At 36.5% G+C, this 23,681-nt stretch overlaps 1 protein-coding gene across 2 annotated transcripts in view; it reads left to right on the forward strand.

Annotated features, from left to right (window-relative positions):
* The window catches only part of GFPT1 (glutamine--fructose-6-phosphate transaminase 1), a 62,453-nt gene extending 43,516 nt beyond the window's left edge, over window positions 1-18,937 (forward strand). For both annotated transcript variants that reach the window (XM_070379346.1, XM_070379347.1), the window contains 7 exons: window positions 1,888-2,008; window positions 2,591-2,748; window positions 10,090-10,204; window positions 11,285-11,412; window positions 11,987-12,154; window positions 13,453-13,614; window positions 14,788-18,937. In XM_070379346.1, the coding sequence (XP_070235447.1) occupies window positions 1,888-2,008; window positions 2,591-2,748; window positions 10,090-10,204; window positions 11,285-11,412; window positions 11,987-12,154; window positions 13,453-13,614; window positions 14,788-14,832 (897 nt within the window). In that variant the 3' untranslated portion in view covers window positions 14,833-18,937. The remainder of the gene's footprint in view (window positions 1-1,887; window positions 2,009-2,590; window positions 2,749-10,089; window positions 10,205-11,284; window positions 11,413-11,986; window positions 12,155-13,452; window positions 13,615-14,787) is intronic.
* Window positions 18,938-23,681: the final 4,744 nt, after the last annotated feature.

Below are 23,681 nucleotides of genomic sequence, written 5' to 3' on the forward strand. Positions count from 1 at the left end.
ATCTAATGCTAAGCCTGTATTGTGGGGCATAAATTATATATATGCTGTGTTAGAATTCTCTGATTTGAAAAGATGTATGGTCTTCTTTTGGTTTGTTTGGTTTTTTGGAGACTCTTCAGTTCAGTTCAGCTCAGTTCAGTCACTCAGTCGTGTCCGACTCTTTGAGACCCCGTGAATCACAGCACGCCAGGCCTCCCTGTCCATCACCAACTCCCGGAGTTCACTCAGACTCACGTCCATCGAGTCAGTGATGCCATCCAGCCATCTCATCCTCTGTCGTCCCCTTCTCCTCCTGCCCCCAATCCCTCCCAGCATCAGAGTATTTTCCAATGAGTCAACTCTTCGCATGAGGAGGCCAAAGTACTGGAGTTTCAGCTTTAGCATCATTCCTTCCAAAGAAATCCCAGGGCTGATCTCCTTCAGAATGGACTGGTTGGATCTCCTTGCAGTCCAAGGGACTCTCAAGAGTCTTCTCCAACACCACAGTTCAAAAGCATCAATTCTTCGGCGTTCAGCCTTCTTCACAGTCCAACTCTCACATCCATACATGACCACAAGAAAAACCATAGCCTTGACCAGACGAACCTTTGTTGGCAAAGTAATGCCTCTGCTTTTCAATATGCTATCTAGGTTGGTCATAACTTTCCTTCCAAGGAGTAAGCGTCTTTTAATTTCATGGCTGCAGTCACCATCTGCAGTGATTTTGGAGCCGAAAAAAATAAAGTCTGACACTGTTTCCACTGTTTCCCCATCTATTTCCCATGAAGTGATGGGACCGGATGCCATGATCTTTGTTTCCTGAATGTTGAGCTTTAAGCCAACTTTTTCACTCTCCACTTTCACTGTCATCAAGAGGCTTTTGAGTTCCTCTTCACTTTCTGCCATAAGGGTGGTGTCATCTGCATATCTGAGGTTATTGATATTTCTCCCGGCAATCTTGATTCCAGCTTGTGCTTCTTCCAGTCCAGCGTTTCTCATGATGTACTCTGCATATAAATTAAATAAGCAGGGTGACAATATACAGCCTTGATGTACTCCTTTTCCTATTTGGAACCAGTCTGTTGTTCCATATCCAGTTCTAACTGTTGCTTCCTGACCTGCATACAAATATTAAAAATCTCGTGTGGTGGGATTTCCCTGATAGTTCATTGGTTATAACTCCAGGCTTCCACTGCTGGGGGCACAAGTTTGATCCCTGGTCAGAGCACGAAGATGCCGCATGCTGCACCACTGCAGCTCTCCCCCACCCCTGCAAAAAAAAAGTAATTCCAGTGTGGTTTAGGATACAAAAGTGTCATTGAATTAATCCTATCTAGTTATCTACTGCCTACTCTACCCTCCATACTGCAGAGTTTGAAAATAGTGAGCTTTCTTAAATAAGATTTCTGAAGTGTATTGACTTTTTGAGAAAATGCATTCTTAATGAATACATAGTATTTTGAAGTGTTTAATTTTTCATTTGGTATTTCTGCATCTGTTGTCTCATTTGAAATCTCTTACTGATCTGGTATTATATGAATTGTCATTTAAAACTTAGGAATTGGGAAGGTAGAGTTAATATGCAAGCTAACTCAGAACAGTGCTTTTTCCACTACTCAAAACATTTTATATGTGTGGGTGTATTTGCTTATAAGAACACATGCATTTATTATTGTCTAAAGAGACTTGTGCTGAAATGTTAACAGTGCTTATCTCCTGGGTGGTGGGATTTTGTTGTGTTTTTTTTTTTTAATGCTTTAATCTTTGTGGTTTGTATTTTCTAACATTGCTTACATATCATTTTTATAATCAGAAAAAGTGAAAACTATACATTGAGTCTAAAGTATTCCAGTGAAAAAGAGTATTTGAAGTACAGTTGTCTGATCAAGGCATCTTTTTCCTCTGCAGACACGTCAAGTTCTGGAAGAACTGACTGAGTTGCCTGTTATGGTGGAGCTTGCCAGTGACTTCCTAGATAGAAACACCCCAGTTTTTCGAGATGATGTTTGCTTTTTCATTAGTCAGTCAGGTATGCTAATTTTAAAGACTTAAAAGGAAAGTCATTCTTTCTAACAACTACAGCATATATCAGCAAAACTGATATTTAAAGATAAACTAGTATTTGCTGGTAGCTTGACAAATAACAGATTTATTTTGATATTATGTTAATGAGTTGATAAAGGCAACACATTTTACACTCAAAAGAGCTGAAGTTTTAAAGACAAAGAAGAAAAGGAGATCCTAAGAAGTAGGATCCTGTTATTAAAAGCTTTATAATTTTATCCTTTTAAGTACATGTTTTAAATTTTATTTAAAACAAATGAGGGGGAAGGCGGGGGAGGGATGAATTGGGAATGGGGATTAACAGATATATACTACTATATATAAAATAGATAAACAAGCACAGGGAGCTATATTCAATATCTTATAATAACCCATAATGAACAAGAATCTGAAAAACATATATATAACTGAATCACTTTGGTGTATGCCTGAAAAATAATAAAGCAAATGATATTGTTGAAAGAGTTGTCAGTTTTCTGTTTTTGCATCTGTGGAAGAGCAAATGTTCACTGCTCTGTCTGTTACTATTGTCTTCTTTTATATCCAGGAGAGACAGCAGATACCTTGATGGGACTTCGGTACTGTAAGGAGAGAGGAGCTTTAACTGTGGGGATCACAAACACAGTCGGCAGTTCCATATCGAGAGAGACAGACTGTGGAGTTCATATCAATGCTGGGCCTGAGATTGGTGTAGCCAGCACAAAAGTAAGTTCTTGACTTAATTCTCATGTGATAATTTAATCATAGTGTTGGTGAAATAGACTAATCTGTATCTTCTATTTCATTTCTTAGCAGTTGTACAGTTCATATAGTTAACTAGTCATTGTAATTATCCTAAGACTTAAGGGTCAAAAATAGATAAAAACACTTGTCATCTCCCTTCCTCATGCTCATCTTAAGAGCTTAAAAGGGACAAAGGTATATAATGTAAGTTCATTTTGCCTGAGTCTCTGCGGGGTCTCTCCATTCAGCATTTATATTACTCCTGCCCTGGGGGTAGGATGTGTGGTAAGTATAACAGCTTCTTCTTTGAGTATAGTAGGGAATTAGAAAAATAACAGAAGCATCCAGTTTAATTCTAATAATTTTTGACGTCTTTATTTACGTATTTATACTGTCCTAATAAATGTGCCAAAATATGCACACTACCTTTGAAGGTTTGTAAAGAGAAATACACTTTTAGTATAAAACTTGGTGATATTAAAAAAAGAGTAATATATGACACTATCTGTTTTTTCTTTAAATATACCATACATTTGTGGAGATTTAAAAGCACCTTTATTTTTGTTGAGGCCTAGTGAGACTACTTTGCTCTTTGAAATTAGGATATGCATAATTTTAGTACTAGTAATAAAAATAGGAATCTTAGGAAGTTGTATAAATGCAGGAAATGTTCTCCACACATGTATTATTCTTTGTGACTTCAAAATTTCAGTTTCTTGTCTATTGTTCTGCTTAATCTAATATTTATTGCTGATTGTTGAATAAGATGCTTAGGTATTGGTGGATTTATGTTAAAGATGTGTATAGTATGATGTTAACATATACAAATAACATTTGGATTCTTTTTTTCATTTAAAGAACCCCATGGAGAGTTTTTTTTGTGGAAAAGTTACAATTTTCAAGTAAACATTCCAATTTTCAAGTAAACACTCCAAGTGAGGTTTTTGTTTCTTGGTTACTTCGATATTGCTAACACTATAGTTAACAGAAAACTGAAGTCTGAATTTTCTCCATGTGGTAATTAAAACATGTAGGATATTTGTTCTTGGGTTTCTGTTACCTGAATGAATAAACAGCCTCCCTCAGCAGCAGTTTGTGGATTCTTGGAAAGTGTCCAGACCGACAGCTTTTGATCAGGGGTTAGAATCCCAGACCCTTCATTCAGACACATTTGAATCAAGGGCTTCAGCATGGCATGTGTGGGATGTGGGATCATAGCAGTGAACAGGAGCTGTTGATTTATCTTTTTATTGAATCTTTGTTAACTATGAACTGCCAGGAGAAATAATTTATTTTTGAATTTCTAATTCTGTCATTCATGAAAAGATAATTTTCCTCAGTGTTTTATTATAATTTTCAAACTTATTAGCAGAATTAAAAGAATTTTGCATTTAACACCTCTATACCCATCACTTAGATTCTGCTGTTAACTTTTTTCTAAAGCTTTACTGAGGTATAATTTTCATATCAGAGTATTCACAAATTTTAAGTTATACTTTTAGTAGATTTGGCTGTTTATCACCATAGCCTAATTTTAGAAGACTTAATTACTTGAAAAAGTTCCTTTGTGCCTAGTCAATTTCCACTTCTACCCCTCAGCCTCAGCTTCAGGCAAGTATTACTTTCTCTTGCTATATTATTTCATATTTAATTTTATAGAAATTTCTTATAAATGGAATTGTAATAATACATGTCTTTTGTATCTGGCTTCTTGCATTTAATATGAAGCTTTGAAATTTATTCATTTTTTTAATTTTAATTTTTTATTTTAGTTATTTTTATTTTTTTAAATTTAATTTTATTTTTAACTTTACAATATTGTATTGGTTTTGCCATATATCAAAATGAATCCACCACAGGTATACATGTGTTCCCCATCCTGAACCCTCCTCCCTCCTCCCTTCCCATACCATCCCTCTGGGTTGTCCCAGTGCACCAGCCCCAAGCATCCAGTATCGAGCATTGAACCTGGACTGGCGACTTGTTTCATATATGATATTATACATGTTTCAATGCCATTCTCCCAAATCATCCCACCCTCTCCCTCTTCCACAGAGTCCATAAGACTGTTCTATACAACAGTGTCTCTTCTGCTGTCTCGTATACAGGGTTATTGTTACCATCTTTCTAAATTCCATATATATGCGTTAGTATACTGTATTGGTGTTTTTCTTTCTGGTGTATTTCACTCTGTATAATAGGCTCCAGTGTCATCCACTTCATTAGAACTGATTCAAGTGTAATCTTTTTAATGGCTGAGTAATACTCCATTGTGTATATGTACCACAGCTTTCTTATCCATTCATCTGCTGATGGACATCTAGGTTGCTTCCATGTCCTGGCTGTTATAAACAGTGCTGTGATGAACATTGGGGTACACGTGTCTCTTTCAATTCTGGTTTCCTCAGTGTGTATGCCCAGCAGTGGAATTGCTGGGTCATAAGGCAGTTCTATTTCCAGTTTTTGAAGGAATCTCCACACTGTTCTCCATAGTGGCTGTACTAGTTTGCATTCCCACCAACAGTGTAAGAGGGTTCCCTTTTCTCCACATCCTCTCCAGCATTTATTGCTTGTAAACTTTTGGATGGCAGCCATTCTGACTGGCATGAAATGGTACCTCATAGTGGTTTTGATTTGCATTTCTCTGATAATGAGTGAGGTTGAGCATCTTTTCATGTGTTTGTTAGCCATCTGTATATCTTCTTTGGAGAAATGTCTATTTAGTTCTTTGGCCCATTTTTTGATTGGGTCATTTATTTTTCTGGAATTGAGCTATAGGAATTGCTTGTATATTTTTGAGATTAGTTGTTTGTCAGTTGCTTCATTTGCCATGTTTTTTTTTTAATGTCAGTAGTTTGTTTTTTTTTGGCAAGTCATTTTCTAAAATCTTTTTGTTTTGAAATAACTATAGATTTATAGGAAGTTGCAAAGATAATAGAGAAGTCCAGGTACTCTTCACCCAGTTTCCCCCGGTAGTTGGATCTTGTATAGGAAAATAAGCATCTCTTTATAGTATGTACTTCAATTTCTTTAAAAAAATGACTCCCTGAAAATATAGTATTATGACAGTTTAGTCTTAGTTTAATTTTTCTTGGATTCACTAAAAGCTCCAGGCCAATTATCACTGAAGAACATAGACAAAAAAATCAACAAGATACTAGCTAAGCAAATTCAATAATACGTTAAAAGAATCTTACACCAGGATCCGTTGGGTTTACCCCAAGGAGGCAAAGATTTTTCAGTATCTGCAAGTCAATCAGTGTGATACACCACATTAACAAATTGAAGAATAAAAACGATATCATCTCAGTAGATGCAAAAAAAGCTTTTGATGAAATTCAGTATCCGTTTATGAAAATGCTCTTTGGAAAGTGGGCATAGACAGACTCTGCTGCTGCTGCTGCTAAGTTGCATCAGTCATGTCCGAGACTGCGTGACCCCATAGACGGCAGCCCACCAGGCTCTGCTGTCCCTGGGATTCTCCAGGCAAGAACACTGGAGTGGGTTGCCATTTCCTTCTCCACCTCAACATAATAGAGATCATATGTGAGAAACCCATAGATAACAATATACTCAATGGTGCAAAACTGAAGGCATTTCCTCTAAGATCAGGAAGAGACAAAGATGCCTGCTATCACCATTTTTATTCATCACATTATTGAGACCCTATTCATAGCAATCAAACCAGAAAAAGAAATAAAAGGACTATAAATTGGAAAGAAGTAAGACTGTCACTGTTTGCAGATGACATATTATACATAGACTATCCTAAGGATGTCACTAGAAAACCGCTAGAGCTCATCAGTGAATTTAGCAAAGTTGCAGAGTACAAAACTAATACACAGAAATCTGTTGCATTTCCAAACACTAACTATTAGCTATCAGGAAAAGAAATTAAGGGAATAATCCCGTTTACCATTGCTTCAAAAAGAATAAGATGCCTAGAAATAAATATACCTAAGGAGGGGAAAAGACCTGTACTCTGAAAACTATAACACAGTGATGAAAAAATTGAAGATTACACAAGTGGATGGAAATACATTGTGTTCTTGGATTAGAAGAATTAATATTGCTAAAATGAACAACTGCCCAAAGCAATCTACAGATTGAATGCTGCTGCTGCTAAGTCACTTCAGTCGTGTCCGACTCTGTGCGACCCCATAGACGGAAGCCCACCAGGCTTCCCCGTCCCTGGGATTCTTCAGGCAAGAACACTGGAGTGGGTTGCCATTTCCTTCTCCAATGCATGAAAGTGAAAAGCGAAAGGGAAGTCGCTCAATCGTGTCTGACTCTTAGCGACCCCATGGACTACAGCCTACCAGGCTCCTCCATCCATGGGATTTTCCAGGCAAGAGTACTGGAGTGGGGTGCCATTGCCTTCTCCGAGATTGAATGCAGAGCCTATCAAAATACCAATGCTGTTTTTCACAGAACTAGAGCAAGTAATTTAAAAATTTGTGTAAAAACACGAAAGACCTTGAATAGATAAAACAGTCTTGAGAAAGAAGAACAGAGCTGGAGGATTCATGCTCCCTGACATCAAACTATGCTACAAAGCTATAGTAATCAAACAATATGGTACTGGTACAAAAACAGACACTTAGATCAATGGAATGGAATAGCGAGCCCAGAAATAAACCCATGCACTTAAGTTCAATTAACCTATGACAAAGGAAGCAAGAATATACAGTAAAGTCAATCTCTTCAATAAGTGGTACTGGGGAAACAAGACAGTTACATGCAAAAGAATGGAGTTAGAATGTTCTCTAACACCATAAACAAAACTAAACTAAAAGTGGATTAAAGAAAGACTTAAAAGTGAGACCAGAAATCATAAAATTTCTAGAAGCAAACCTAGTAGAACACTCTTTGACTTACATTGCAGTAACTTTTTTTTGTATCCTTTTAAAATAATGGAAACAAAAGCACAAGTAAATAAATGGGACCTAATTATACTTAAAAGCTTTTGCACAGTAAAGGAAACCATCAGCAAAACAAAAAGACAACCTGCTTAATAGGAAAAATATTTGCAAATGATATGACCAATGAAGGACTAATATCAAAAATAATCAGCTCATACTTATCAGAATGGCTATCATCAAAAAGGGCACAAATAACGAATGTTGATGAGGATATAGAGAAAAGAGAATCCTCATACTTTGTTGGTAGGAATGTAAATTGATACAGTCACTGTGGAAAACAGTATGGAGAATCTTCAAAAAATTAAAGACAATTATCAGATGATCCAGCAACTTCTCTTCTGAGTATATATCCAAAGAAAATAAAAAATACTAATTCAAAAAAATACATGGACCCCAGTGTTCATAACAGCATTATTTACAGTTGCCAACTTATGAAAGTAACCTAAGTGTCCATCAACAGATGAATGGATAAAACAGATATGTATATGAATCACTTCTTTTTTATCCATTCACGTATACACACACACACCCACACACACAGTGGCATACTACTTAGCCATTAAAAATGAATGAAATTTTGCCATTTGAAATAACATGAGTGGACTTGGAGGATATTATGCTAAATGAAATAAATCAAAGATAAATAATATATTGTGTCACCTATATGTGGAATCTAAAAATATAGGAATCTAAAAAATACAGCAAACTAGTGAGTATAACAAAAAAGAAGCCGAGTCACAGATTTAGAGATCTAGTAGTTACTAGTGGGAACGGGGAAGAGGAGAGGAGCAATATAGAGGTAGAGAATGAAAAGGTACAAGCTATTATGTGTAAAATATGCCACAAAGTATAATATAGGAACTATATCCAGTATTTTATAATAACTATAAATCAACTATAATCTTGAAAAATTATGAATCACTATTTTGTACTCCTGTAGCTTATGTAATATGATACATTAAGTATTACTTCAATAAAAATAAGTTTTAAAATATACAGAAGTCTTTCTCTGTAAGCTGACAGTGGCTACTTAGAAATGTATGGGTGTGTGTGTTTGGAGAGGGGATTCTATTTTTTAACAACTATGTGTTAGTCACTCAGTCATGTCTGACTCTTTGTAACCCCATGGACTGTAGCCTGCCAGGCTCCTCTGTCCATGGGATTCTCCAGGCAAGAGTACTGGAGTGGGTTGCCATTTCCTTCTCCAGGGGATCTTTCCAACCCAGGGATCAAACCCAGGTCTCCTGCATTGCGTGCAGATTCTTTACCATCTGAGCCATCAGGGAAGCTATAAAAATACTTAAAATACTTAAAAATAACTCTACCAAGAAATGTGTAAGATATTCATAAATGTTTGTCAAACAGATGAAAACTATATAACTTTTTTTTTTTTTTTTTTTTTTTAATGGGCTTCGCTGTGGCTCAGTGGTGAAGAATCCACCTGCCAGTGCAGGAGATGCGAGTTCGATCCCTGGGTCGGGAAGATCCCCTGGAGTAGGAAATGGCAACCCACTCCAGTATTCTTGCCTGGGTAATCCCATGGACAGAGAAGCTTTGGTGTGGGCTACAGTCCCCGGGGTTGCAAAAGTCAGACATGACTAAGCAACTAAACAACAACAACATATAACTTTCTAGACTTTTAAATTCCTAACAAATTGATAGAAACCATGTTTCTGGATGGGACGATTGTTTTGTAAATAAACTAAAAATGTGAGGCAGGATCTGTATTCTGTGACATAGCTCTAGTATATCAGAGAACTTAGGCTACAGGAAGTGTCTAAGGAAAAAAACAGAAAGGGACAATGGAACCAACAGAATTAAGAATATTTAATAATACTTAATTGATGTTAGGGTGGAAGGACTGTTTATGCTAGAAAGTATGACCTAAAGTTAAAAAATTAAAACTTTTGTGTCAATACACACTATTATAAAAGATTAGCCTAAACTGGGAAAATGTATTTGAAATTTAACGAGATCTTTCAAGACCAACTGAAAAGAAAATAAACCAAGTCAAAAAAAAAGCAAGTGAAGAATAATGAAATTAATTTTCAATAGATAAAATGACTGACTAACATGAAAAATCTTAATTTTTTGAATTCAAGGGCTGTATGATGAAGTAGTAGTGAGAGTCTATTGTCCAGCTGTCTGGTAAAAGTTTGTTAAAAGGATAATTCTCCACATTGCAAAGAATGTGGTAAAATAGGCATATCTCATATTCATGTACAGCTAACAGGAATGAAGAGGGTCTGGGCACTGTGATTGCAGGTCTTTAAGATATTCACAATCCTGTAACCTCAGTGGAAATTTTTTGTTTATTTTCATCTTTTTTTTTTTTTTTAAGTTAATTCCAAGTTCTTAAAATGCAGTGCAGCTAATTCTGCGCATTCTTGTGCTCTTTCAGGCATACACCAGCCAGTTTGTATCTCTTGTGATGTTTGCTCTTATGATGTGTGATGACAGGATCTCCATGCAGGAGAGACGCAAAGAGATCATGCTTGGATTGAAGCGGCTGCCTGGTATGAAGACCCTTACACACACAGTAGTTATTGTCTGAGGGAGTGGGGGATGGGTGAAGCTGTGGCTTGTACCTATTTAGTCAGTAGTATCTTTTTACTTTGTACCTGTTCATTTAAAAACCCCGCACTGATAGCACAGAAGATTAGAAACATTGGTGTTTTACCGATTGTTACCCGTATGGGCTGGAAGAAGCACAAGCTGGAATCAAGATTGCTGGGAGAAACATCAATAACCTCAGATATGCAGATGACACCACCCTTATGGCAGAAAGTGAAGAGGAACTAAAAAGCATCTTGATGAAAGTGAAAGAGGAGAGTGAAAAAGTTGGCTTAAAGCTCAACATTCAGGAAACAAAGATTATGGCATCTGGTCCCATCACTTCATGGGAAAAAGATGTGGAAACAGTGTCAGACTTTACTTTTTTGGGCTCCAAAATCACTGCAGATGGTGATTGCAGCCATGAAATTAAAAGACGCTTACTCCTTAGAAGGAAAGTTATGACCAACCTAGATAGCATATTCAAAAACAGAGACATTACTTTGCCAACAAAGGTCCATCTAGTCAAGGCTATGGTTTTTCCAGTGGTCATGTATGGATGTGAGAGTTGGACTGTAAAGAAAGCTGAGCGCTGAAGAATTGATGCTTTTGAACTGTGGTGTTGGAGAAGACTCTTGAGAGTCCCTTGGACTGCAAGGAGATCCAACCAGTCCATTCTGAAGGAGATCATCCCTGGGATTTCTTTGGAAGGAATGATGCTAAAGCTGAAACTCCAGTACTTTGGCCACCTCATGCGAAGAGTTGACTCATTGGAAAAGACTCTGACGCTGGGAGGATTTGGGGGTAGGAGGAGAAGGGGACGACAGAGGATGAGATGGCTGGATGGCGTCACCAACTTGATGGACAAGAGTTTGGGTGAACTCTGGGAGTTGGTGATAGACAGGAGTCCTGGCATGCTGCAATTCATGGGGTCGCAAAGAGTCGGACATGACTGAGCGACTGAACTGACCCATATGTTATTATTATATTGTTTAGTATATTGTCCTTGTTTCATAGATTTTGCTAATATTACTTCTTAACAGATTTGATTAAGGAAGTTTTGAGCATGGATGATGAAATTCAGAAACTGGCAACAGAACTTTATCACCAAAAGTCAGTCTTGATAATGGGCCGTGGCTATCATTATGCTACTTGTCTTGAAGGGGCCCTGGTAAGTCTTCTCATTTCCAGTTGTAGTCTGTTGACTCATGAACCTGGCACATAGTCATATTTTCAGACTGAATGAAATAGATGGAACTTTGACAAAAGTGCCTTTATATTTACACATTCTGATTTGTTTACCTTGAGAAAGTATAACAGAATACTTAATTCAGAAATTGAAAATCAAGGAAGTACACTTCAGCATGAGAACTTGGGTTTAGAAAGTAACTTGGGTTAATGTTTTGTCCACATGTGAATAAAATAAATAATATATTCTCTAGGTGTGAGATTTGAGGTGAAATATGAAACAATTAGGAAAACAGTTACAAAGAAATACGAGTACACTTGTGATAACCTAAAATCTTCAAAAAGTCCTTTTGGAGCTCTAAAATTCCCAGCTGCTTGTTAACATTATAGAAATAATGATCAGTAAATGTATTAGCTCTGTTTGTACATCACAGATCCTTTAATACTGTCTGATAAATAAGACAGGGATTTCCAACAGCAGATATCTTGTGTAATATTTATGTAAGAATGGGTTTTTGAAAAACAGACTGAAGACTAATCTAGTTCTTTCCTCTTAGAAAATCAAAGAAATCACTTACATGCACTCTGAAGGTATCCTTGCTGGTGAGTTGAAACATGGCCCTCTGGCTTTGGTGGATAAGTTGATGCCTGTCATCATGATCATCATGAGAGATCACACCTACGCCAAGTGTCAGAATGCTCTACAGCAAGTGGTTGCTAGGCAGGTAAGTCGGGGGCTACTGTGAGGACACAGGCTGCACGTGCAAGGGATCTTGGTTGCATTACGAGAATCATCCTGAAACCATCCCAACCCTCCCCCACCCACCCAGGTCTGTGGAAAAATTGTCTTCCACAAAACTAGTCCATGGTGCCAAAAAGATTGGGGACCACTACCACAGAGCTTCTATTTCCTTGACTTATGCATGAGACTTACCACATGGGATTGTGAGTTTAAATAAGCTTAAATAAGTTTAAATCAGTGTGGAAAATTCTGAAAGAGATGGGAATACCAGACCACCTGACCTGCCTCTTGAGAAATCTGTATGCAGGTCAGTAAGCAACAGTTAGAACTGGACATGGAACAACAGACTGGTTCCAAATCGGGAAAGGAGTATGTCAAGGCTGTACATTGTCACCCTGCTTATTTAACTTATATGCAGAGTACATCATGAGAAACTCTGGGCTGGAGGAAGCACAAGCTGGAATCAAGAATGCTGGGAGAAATATCAATAACCTCAGATATGCAGATGACACCACCTTATGGCAGAAAGTGAAGAACTAAAGAGCCTCTTGATGAAAGTGAAAGAGAAGAGTAAAAAAGTTGGCTTAGAGCTCAACATTCAGAAAACTAAGATCATGGCATCCAGTCCCATCACTGAATGGCAGATAGATGGGGAAACAGTGACAGACTAGTTTTTTTGGCTCCAAAATCACTGCAGATGGTGACTGCAGCCATGAAATTAAAAGACGCTTACTCCTTGGAAGAAAAGTTATGACGAACTTAGCATGTTAAAAAGCAGAGACATTACTTTGCCAACAAATGTCCATCTAGTCAAGGCTGTGGTTTTTCCAGTAGTCATGTATGGATGTGAGAGTTGGAATATAATGAAATCCAACCAGTCCATCTAAAGGAAATCAGTCCTGAATATTCATTGAAAGGACTGAAGTTGAAGCTGAAACACCAATACTTTGGCCACCTTATGCGAAGAGCTGACTCATTTGAAAAGACCCTGATGTTGGGAAAGATTGAAGTGGGAGGAGAAGGGCACGACAGAGGATGAGATGGTTGGATGGCATCACCGACTCAATGAACATGAGTCTGAGTGAACTCCAGGAGTTGGTGATGGACAGGGAGGCCTGGCGTGCTGCAGTCCATAGGGTCGCACAGAGTCAAGACACGACTGAGCGACTGAACTGATGTCAATGAGGCCACATTGAATTGAGCAGTGCAAAACATGCATGTTCACGTGTTACAGCCCTGCCTTTACTTAACCAGTGATCGTGCCTGTGATCTCTTTCCCAGGGACGGCCTGTGGTGATCTGTGACAAGGAAGACACTGAGACCATTAAGAACACAAAAAGAACAATCAAGGTGCCCCACTCAGTGGACTGCCTGCAGGGCATTCTCAGCGTGATCCCTTTACAGCTGCTGGCCTTCCACCTGGCTGTGCTGAGAGGTTATGATGTAAGTGACGGACCACTGTGGAAATTGAGTTTCCTTCCAAATTTTTAGCAATAGAATTTGATAATTCCATCATACATACATCTGTCACCTGCTGTAGTTCCATGGCCCAGTTTTGTCAGTTACATCCTGACATTTTCACACCCATCGAACCTGAAGGAGTTTTGGACATAAGCTCCATCAGGGGAGATTACCTCCCTGGGGACTCTCCACCTGTTTTCTTTCTGTGTTTCTCAGTGGGGTAGCTCTTGGAAATTCTTTGGGACTTCCTCACACATTGAAGGACTCTCAGCATTCCTAGTCCCTCATTCATTGTGACAACCACAGTGACAATCAAAACATTCTACTCTTAACAGTCTCTGTGGCAGTCACTATTATTTTTCTGTTAGGACTGCATCACTGCCTCTGAGCTTTAATCTTGAGGGTCCAATTGTACTTACTGTTCCACATTTTCTGAGGGCAGAAAAATGGATTAATCTGTATTTAAAAGATTTTAATATAGATTCAAGTCAAAAGGGCTCCTTCTGCTCAACTTTTGGTTAATCTAAAGAATCTATTCCAAAATCACATATAGCTAAAAATTTACTAAAATGTATCCTTCTATTGTGTTTTGTATAAAAAAATAAATATACAGACAGTGAATGCTGAAAAACAAACAAAAACATCGCACTCTTATACATTTCTAGTGTCCCGGGAGAGGGATGCCAGCTCATAGAGGACCACAGAAGTTTTCCATGTGCTGAACTGGGTCCTTTGGAATTCTTGTTCTGAATTGATTTCAGGTCGTTTTAAGATGCATTATATCACTATATTTCTAATCGAATTCTTTGTAGTCTCTAGTAAAGATGGTTAATGAACAAGTTGTTTTCTATTTTCATGGGGTTTCTTTGGTCATTTATTTGGCTGTACCAGCTCTTAGTTGTGGCATGCAGGATCTTCTGTTGCAGCATGTGAACTCTCAGTTGGCATGCAGATGGCAAATCAGTTGGCATGCAGCATATAGTCCTCGAGCAGGGATCAAACCCAGCCCCCTACATTGGGAGTGCAGAGTCTTAGCCCCTGGACCACCAGGACAGTCCCTGTTCTTATGTTTGTATAAGCAAAAATAATTTGTTGATGGCAACTGCCACCCCAGTTTGTATCATCTCTCAAATCTTACTTTTTTTTTTTTTGCAGGTTGATTTCCCTCGGAATCTTGCCAAATCTGTAACCGTAGAATAAGGAGCATCTGAAACTGGGCGATTAAGCAACACAAGACACCTTTGTATTTAAAACTTGATTTAAGATATCACCCCTTTAAGCCTTTTTTAGTAAATCCTTATTTATATATCAGTTATAATTATTCCATTCAATTTGTGATTTTTGTGAAATTACCTCATATTTTTCCAGTGATTTGTGGGGGAGTTTGAATAGTGGAATCTATGTTGGTATCGGTATCAGAGAGATTTAGCTCTCATTTTCTTTAAAGGATGCTGAGAGTTGGATTTTGGGACCCTCCACTTCAAACTGAAAGGATTGTGTGTTATTAAAATAATTGGCATTTGTTTCAGCATACATTGACATTTCATTCAGGCCAATGAAAGTGTGTTTAATTGGAATATTTAAAGCCGGTGACAGTGTACTTGGATATTTAATTAAGGTTTTGCTAAGTTATAAAGAAAAAATGCCATGATTATTTTGAAATTTATTGTTTGTTTTTAAATCAGTCTATGAAACTTAAAAACTGAAAACTTCTTCATGGGATTTCTGAGTTAATCTTAGTCTCTCAGATTTATTGCCTGTTATCTGTAGATCAAGGTTTCTTAGGAAGCTAAGAAGTATAGTAGTGCATTGGTTTTCTCCAGCTCTTAACAGAGAATGCTTGTGCAATTTCATAGCACAGACTTTAAATCTGAGCTGCTTTGAACAGCTGACAATATGATATTAAATTTGAAGATGGGATACAGATAAGTTGGATATCCTACTTCTTGTTTTTTTTTTTTAATCTCCTAAAAATGGTTTTGGTTTCCTTGTATCTGTAGTTTCTTTTTAAAAATTACTGCTGAAGGACATTCTATCTTGTTCTTTGAAATCACCACAGAGAGTTGCTATCAAATATGTCAAATACTGATGTTCAGAATTCTCTTCAGTTTTGTCCCAGAGAAGAATTCCTTACAGTTAATTTTAACTTCCCTTTACTGCTTTGTTGAATCAAACTCTAGTACCTGCATGCCAATTTGGAAACTCCTTGCAGTTATTTGGAAGATTTGCAAGTCTTTTGACTAAAATTTGGCTAAATGTATATGATGGGCTAAAATTAGAAAAAGCTATCAGCTTTACAGTGATAGTAGTGAAGGATTATATAAAATTTTTAGTATTACTTTCTAGGTATTTTTCTCTCTGAATATTCTGTGTTTTACCCCTGAAATATACTTAGGAATGAAGAAAATATAAATATAAAAGGGATATTGAGGTGCCTTTAGCTGGCTAGTGTCAGAAATGGAAACTTAACAACTTAGATTAAAAAATTTAGAGTAGAATACTAGTTTGACACCCAAAAAGTTGTGAATAATAATTTCTTCACGGAGCTTTCTAGCAACATCTTGGGCATCACAGGGCAGTGTGTTTATGTTTTGGTTAAGTCCTTTTCCTTCAAAAGTTTTCATTTTTAAATTGCAAAGGTAATTAGCCTAATAAAGTTAGCTGAGCCTTTCCCATTTTCTGTGTTTGAACTTCTAGTAGCTGTTGTCAGAGAAGCATAGAATTCTGCCTTGTGTTAGCGTTAGAGAAAGCACTGGCATATTTTGAGGTAATTCAGAAAGACTCTTAGATTGAGACTAGAAACCTGTTTTTAAAATAGGATTATTATTCATGTCATTATATAGCTACTGCAGGTATAAATTTATCTATTTTAATTGTTTGTAATATTATTTTGTGTAGGCCTGCTAGTTTTAGTCTGTGTGTAGTGTCATCCTTAACTATGTTATTTTAGCATTTTTATGCACATGATTTGTATGGATTTGTAGCATTTCTGAAGTTCAGATTAGCTTTCTAAGTGAAACTGATATGTGAAGTCAGTCATTAGTTTTCAGTCTGTTTCCTCTCCCTCTTTGTGTGTGTGTGTTTGTGTGTGTGTGTGTGTGTCTTTCTCTCACAGACACACACAGATACACTTCAAGCTAGGATAAGTTCTAAATCAAATCTCAAAAACCAGTAGTAAGAAAAAAAGAAGTGGTATTTTCCAAACAAACATCGTTTTTCTTCCCTACCCCTTTTTCTTGCTCCCTACACTGTTTAATGTAGTGATTTTTAGATGCTTTTATGAATTATGAACACAAAATAATGTAATGAGGCAAACTGCTAGTAAGTGTGGATGCTCAGATAAAACCAATGTAATAAGTATAAGAAAATCATTTTGGGGGAAAGATATTCTACAAAAGGAGTCCTTCATATAAGAAATTCTTTCTTGTAATACATTTAAAATTAAATTCACTTTTGTATAACTTAGTACTCTTTACCCAGGCCATGAATCCTTTTTAGGCCAAGGATCATGTTAGCATCTGACACGTGGCACAGTAAATGATTGTTACTTTGACATCAGTCAGCTCTTCCGTCTGTTTAAATCACCTATGCCATAGGAATAAATAGTTGAAGGAAAGTTAATGTTAACTGTCTTTGGCTTGTTATAACTCTGTCAACAGTGTATTATGTGAAAGTCACTGTGCCAGAAACTGAAAAATACATCCTGTTTAAAGTCCACTTGTCTCCTTGTGTACTTACCGCTCCTGGAGACTAGGATCATTGGAAGGTACAGGGTGAGAGAGTGGAAAAATGGAGTTGAGCTTTTAAATGTTGGGAGTGAATTTGTTCATTGAAATGATGGTTCAGGTTTTGGTGTATATCATGTTCCTAAGAGGTGAAGTGCATTTTGCAGAGTTAACTGTTACCACAGGCTATAAATCCATGTGTCTGTAGTACTGTAAGGAACAGCAGTTGTTAGATACAAGGTGAAAACAAGCAACACAACTAAAAGGGAACTGACACAGGTGACACGTAGGTGAGACTGTTGGTTAGAGAGCTAATAAAGATTTTCTTTAAGGTTCTTAGAAAGATGTTTCTGAGATGATACTGTTTTAACCTTTTGAATACAGATCTCTTGACCTGAGTTAATTATGAGGATGAGAGGAAAGGAACCCCTTTAGCTCCTTGGTTATATTCCTTTGACATATTTCTAGTAACTCTTGAAAGAGGGAAAACTATCTGAAATGTTGACTTCAGCAAACATATTTTAAGAAGTCCTTTGGGTTCAGTTTCCTTTGTCTCTCTCTCTCTTTCTAATTAGGCTATATACTATAGCAGTAAAAGGGAAAGACTGAGGTTAATTATTATATGCTACAGCTTAAGTGATTTTTCTAAAGAGAACAATGTCATTGAAAGTGTTTATTTAAAAAGAAATCACAGCTCACATTGAATTTATGAAGGCCAAAGAAATTGAAGGGAATGGTAAAGGTAGATAAAAAAGTGTTATATCCACATATTTAATAGATTTTTTTTTATATTGGAATACCAGGTAGTGTTTTACCTGTGAAAATGTATTTCAGATTACTTTGTTTTCTTGTGTTAGAGCCTCAAGTTAAAAATTGTAACAATTAAATCATTTTTTCCCGGAGTATTTAAAGATTGTTAATATGACAGTGTTTCTCTAGCTTGACGAATTTAACTCTCTTTAGATCTGTGATGATAACCAATAGGATGGATAGTACTAGCTTTGAACTGATAGTATCCGCAGTTAAAATAAAATCATAGTTAACTAGCAAAACTGTCAAGTTATGCCATATTAACTTGTGAGTCTGTAATAACTTGATATCAATGTTATGGAATATACGATAAATAATGGCTAATGAGAACTTTTTAAGAAATCTTAAATTACCTTTCTTACTATACTAATTTTCAGAATGAATATAAAAATGATCCTGTTAGCCTTTTAAAACTGTTCTGCAGTAGAAATTTTTTTTTTTTTTGCTTAAATAAAACTTTTCATATTTGTTTAAGTTATATTTCTTTTGAGCTGGAAGTTTTAGAGTCATCCTGGCTTTGTTTCAGTTTTCTGTTCTTTAAGATGAATGTTTAGTTTACTGAGCCACTTAGTCATTTCTTCCTCATGTCTTCTCAGTCTAATGACTATTTCTGAACTGTGAATAAGTTACCCAAATCTTGCTGCGAATTACATTTTTAAGCAGTTTGCCAATATTTGAAGTATATACATGTTTGTTGTTGTGTTAAATATTGTATTGTACTAAGATTGTAGCCAATGTTTAGTTGTCAGTAAACATTTTTGATGCTAAAAGTTTATTCATCACTGTTGCTTTTAAAAAGAAGAAATATTACATTATATTCAAAAGTCATGTCTTCACTCCAACTTCCCAATTACTTTAAAAAGGATCATTAGATAAAACAAAGGCTCTACTTTTTCTGATGTTATGCTCTGTAAATATTATACTTACCCAAGTCTTTTAGACTTGTGTGTTTCCAGCACATTTACAGGGTATACAGTGATCAGCAACTTTAAGTTGTTGATAGTTGCAAAAGAAGGGTGTTTAGGATGGGTGAATAGTAAAATAACATATACTCCAAATCTAAAGTTTCTGTCATATCTGGCAGTCTATTAATTGTAGAACAAAGAGTCCTTTTACAGGATCCTTTGATAAACAGCAAGCTAAAAATCTCTGTCCCTAGTGCTTACAGCACTTGCTGTGTTTTGCAGGAGACAGAGTTATGCCCAGCGTGGTTTGAATGAATGGATATGCTGTGTTGCCTTCCCATAGAATTGAGCCCAATCTTTCATCTCTCTTTTGCTCTGTGTTGCTCTGCAGCAAAGCCCAGGGCTGCCACACCAGCATGAATCATTTTTTCCACAGGCCACATTTTTTACATAAAATTTAGCTTTACTTCTAGTGAAAAGTTTTCTTTAAATCCTCTTCAATTCACTATCAGTAAGTATTTACTGAGTACTTTTAAAGGCCAAGAAATAATTTCCCTAGAAATTACGAGGCCACTTTTCATTGGAGTGGATTTAAGGAAAAATAAGTTCTTTAATTTTTTGGATGAGTGAAAGAAGTCTTTATTAAGTTTCTCTCATTATCCATGGTTAAACTGTTCTATCTCACTTCAAAAAATGACGTAGAAGCTTTATTAGCTAGCTTTAACAAGCATCCCAGAGATCAAAACTAATCTTGTAATAATATAAGAAAAGTTGCCAGGTTATAGGTCATTTAACCAGACAAAATTTATTACTGTCTTTTTGGTTAGCATGTATACAGGAGATTTTTCCCACAGTTGAAAAGACACGTTTGTGATCTTCATATTAACATGATTCATTGACTCAAACACCAAAGTTCACACATGTATTTTTTCATAAAGAATGCTGTTATGCAGCCACATTTCCTTTTCCGTATTTCAAAAAATATTTGAATATGGAGCATGGATATGTAATTGAAATATGGAATAAAAAGTGGAGCTTGTAAGCAATTGGAGAAGTGCTCTCTGGATAAAATGATAGCTATTTCCTTCCCATTCATTTATCAATCTGCCTTTATATATGTTTATAAAAAGTAAAAAACTTTTACTGTTAGGAGGAAAGCAATTGGCATGGTTTCATATGTTTTTAATTTCTGTTGTGTAGTGAGTATTGCATTATTTCCAACAATGCAAGTAAGTTATATTGTGGAACTCACAGCAATTGTACACCCGGGGGATCTTTAGGGGTTAATTTTTGCCTCTGTCACTCAGCTTTGTATGTTTTGAAATGGAGATAAATACTGTGTGGTCTTCGAAGGAAAATGGCCAAAATTCCCAAAGCTTGTAATATAAGTAAATACTCATTGAGAGTTCTAGATCCATTGTACCTAAAAGGCAAATGATCACGTGTTCTTAACTAATGTGTTCTTAATTTGTGAGACCCAAATGTTGATTTCCATTAATTTTAGATTGTCATGCAATAGCCAAGCTTCAAAGGTCTAGATTTGTCAGCATCACTACAGTTTCTGCAAACAGCCCCTTTGAGGTGACACTGTTGTTGGCATTAGGAAAAGCCAGTGTGGCAACAGTCAAGGATGTTTTACTATGGCAAGTTCAATGTGAGATGGACTCATTAGAAAACTTTGTCTTCAAAGAATGCCCCACACTGGGATGGAAAATAGTCTGAGACAATAAAAACCAGTTTCTAGGTAAGCAAAATTGCATTAAATTCAAGTTTCTTTCTGTGTTAGACTTGAATGTATCTAGCTAGTGTGATTTATGGGGGCTTTTGGTGGGGTTTTTTCCCCCTATTTGCTTTGTGTGTAGAATTGTTTTGAAATACTGAGTATATTTGCTTTGAATTTTATCTCTTTCTGTTTTGTATTCATCCTTTGAATAAAATTGTAAATCCAATATTGATTTTATTCTTAATTTACTTTTACCGCTGCTGTGGAAAAACCAAGGAACTGTGGGAGATCTTTGTAGGTTTTCTGTCTGAAGTTCTTGGTTATTAACTTGGAATCGTGTGTTACTGAATTTCAAAGCATTTCTTTCTTTGAAAGAAACAATTTTAAAACTTATTCATATAGATTGTCTCTTTTTGTGCTTTAAGTGAAGTGGAAAAATATACTGGTCTCTGAAAGCAGAATTGACTTTACTGGTACAACATTAATAATTTAAATACTTTGAGTTGTTATCTTGGCAGAAAAGACAGGTTTATATCAATTTATTTGCAAATTCCTGAGATTCCCCAAGATAGAGAAAAGTTAGCTGCCTTATGGAATTACGGAATAAAAAATGGAGATTGTAAACAATTGGAGAAGTGCTCTCTGCATAGAACTGTAGTTACTTTCTTCCCATTTGTTTATCAGTCTGCCTTTGTATATGTTTATATTAGTTAAACATTGGTCTCTTCAGTGTGATGTTCTGAAGTTAATGGTTCTCAACTTTGTTTGGGCTTAATATGCTGAAACAAAATAGGGGCTGCTCTGAGAATGTTGATAGTCACCCTATCAGAAGATGGAGCTGATATTTAATGGTAATATTTTAAAAATTAAAGATCTATAATGGCTTAGCTTGTGCTCAAATAGGATGCCTGAAAATTGGATCAATATTTAAATGGATAATCTCTTTACAAAGTTTAACAGCCAACTGTTGCTTTCTTGTCCATCTTACCTTATGTTATCCAGTGTACTGGGTACACCAGATATACAAATCATATGAGAAAGACCTAAGGATAAATGGGCTTCCCTTATAGCTCAGTTAGTAAAGAATCTGCCTGCAATGCAGGAGACACGGGTTCGATTCCTGGGTTGGGAAGATCCCCTGGAGAAGGAAATGGCAATCCACTCTAGCATTCTTGCCTGGAAAATCCCATGGACAGAGGAGCCTGGCAGGCTACAGTCCATGGGGTCGCAAGAGTCAGACATGACTTAACAACTGAACCACCACCAAGGATAGATGAGCTCAGCATAAACAAGATATATCTCTGTGCCTGAGCCCATGACTGCCATAGTAGTTGGCTAGTAAAATACTGGCTGACCTAAGTTATACTCTAAATAGCATTTTCCCTCTTATTTTTTCTTTCAATGTCTTTGCTTGCTCAATTAAAGTTTGGTCAAGAAATCATAAATCACTACTGGCATTTCCAGTAAGAAAGGATTTAATATGAGAATTGGGTTTACACAGGCATTAGGTCTGAGAAATGCAGATCAGGGAGGAAACAAATCTGCAGGAATTGCAGGGGACTTCTGTTGGTGATCTCAGTTGTCCATAGCACTGGGGTGAGTTCTCGGAAAGATGCTTGGAAGATAATGGCAAGTCCCGCATTAGCTGTCTGATGCTCATTAGTCTGTTTGCAATTGCCATTGGAGAATATTATTTGTCCTTTTCTTTTTCCTTCCAAATTGTGTTCAAATGATTCTCACTGGAGAAATCGAATGGGATATCTGTGTACAAGTATCCAGTAGGAGGGAGAATTTAGAAGGGTGGGTATAGTATATATAGAATATTCAACAGATGTTGTCCATCACAGTTCACCCTTTGGAATACACGGTGTCTTTACTTACCCTTGTATCCATATTTAAGTTTCCAGAAAACAAAAAGAATATCATGATTCTGCCTGATATGCAGCAACTATCCCTGTTGAAATAAAGATGTTCTCAACTTCTTCCCAGGAAGAGATACATTTCGTGAATTTCTCTGTCCATCTCTGTGTGATGTTTTTCTTTATCTGTAAAAACAATCCTCCTTGTTATAAAAGTCTTATAATTGGAAGGAGAAAGGAGAAAAGTTGATTAATTATATAAATATATATATCTCTCTCTCTCAAGGAAAAACAGTATACATTGCTACTAAGTCCCTTATTTGTATAAAAGTCCATAGTTCTATTATATAAATACATGCATGCAGATACTTACTTACAAATACGTACATTTTCTCTTCCATTACCTGTTTTGTGCTTCCTTAGCTCTCACCCAGCACTCAGGTAGTTGTGATATTTGCCAGAACCTTTTGCTTCTCTCCTTAAACCTCTTCCTCCCACCCATTCTTGTACTTAAGCTAGGGGCCTATATGTGAAAAAGATACCAGCAAGAATTTCTGACAATATGGTAGATTAGATGACCTGAGGAACTTCCTAGGACAAATTTTAATGCTGTATAAAAGTGCAAAAAACCCACATTTCCTTTATATAGTTAAATTAGTTGTTAAGAAGAAGAAAAAAAGGAATTCTAAGACACAAAAGGTAAGACAAATACTGAAGCTGATAGTTAGACTAGGAGAGGGGGGCATTGGTTAATATCTTGCTGACTACATCGTTCAGTTTTAATGGGTTGCATATGGGAGATGGGAAACTAAGCCATGGGTTGGAGAAAGGTGGGAAATCAACCAAAATGGAAAATGACATGTTTGGTAAAAGAGTAAATTAGGAAATAAAATTGTCAGAGTTATTGTGAAGAAAATGCAGGCCTCAACTGAGGGTTGTGGATGAGAGAGAAATCTGCCATGAGAATCCCATGGGAATTCTTACCACAGCTAATCTCCACGTAGGCTTTGTGTAGAAGTTTGCCGTA

This window comes from Bos mutus, chromosome 11, assembly GCF_027580195.1.
Source record: "Bos mutus isolate GX-2022 chromosome 11, NWIPB_WYAK_1.1, whole genome shotgun sequence".
NCBI classification, from domain to species: domain Eukaryota; kingdom Metazoa; phylum Chordata; class Mammalia; order Artiodactyla; family Bovidae; genus Bos; species Bos mutus.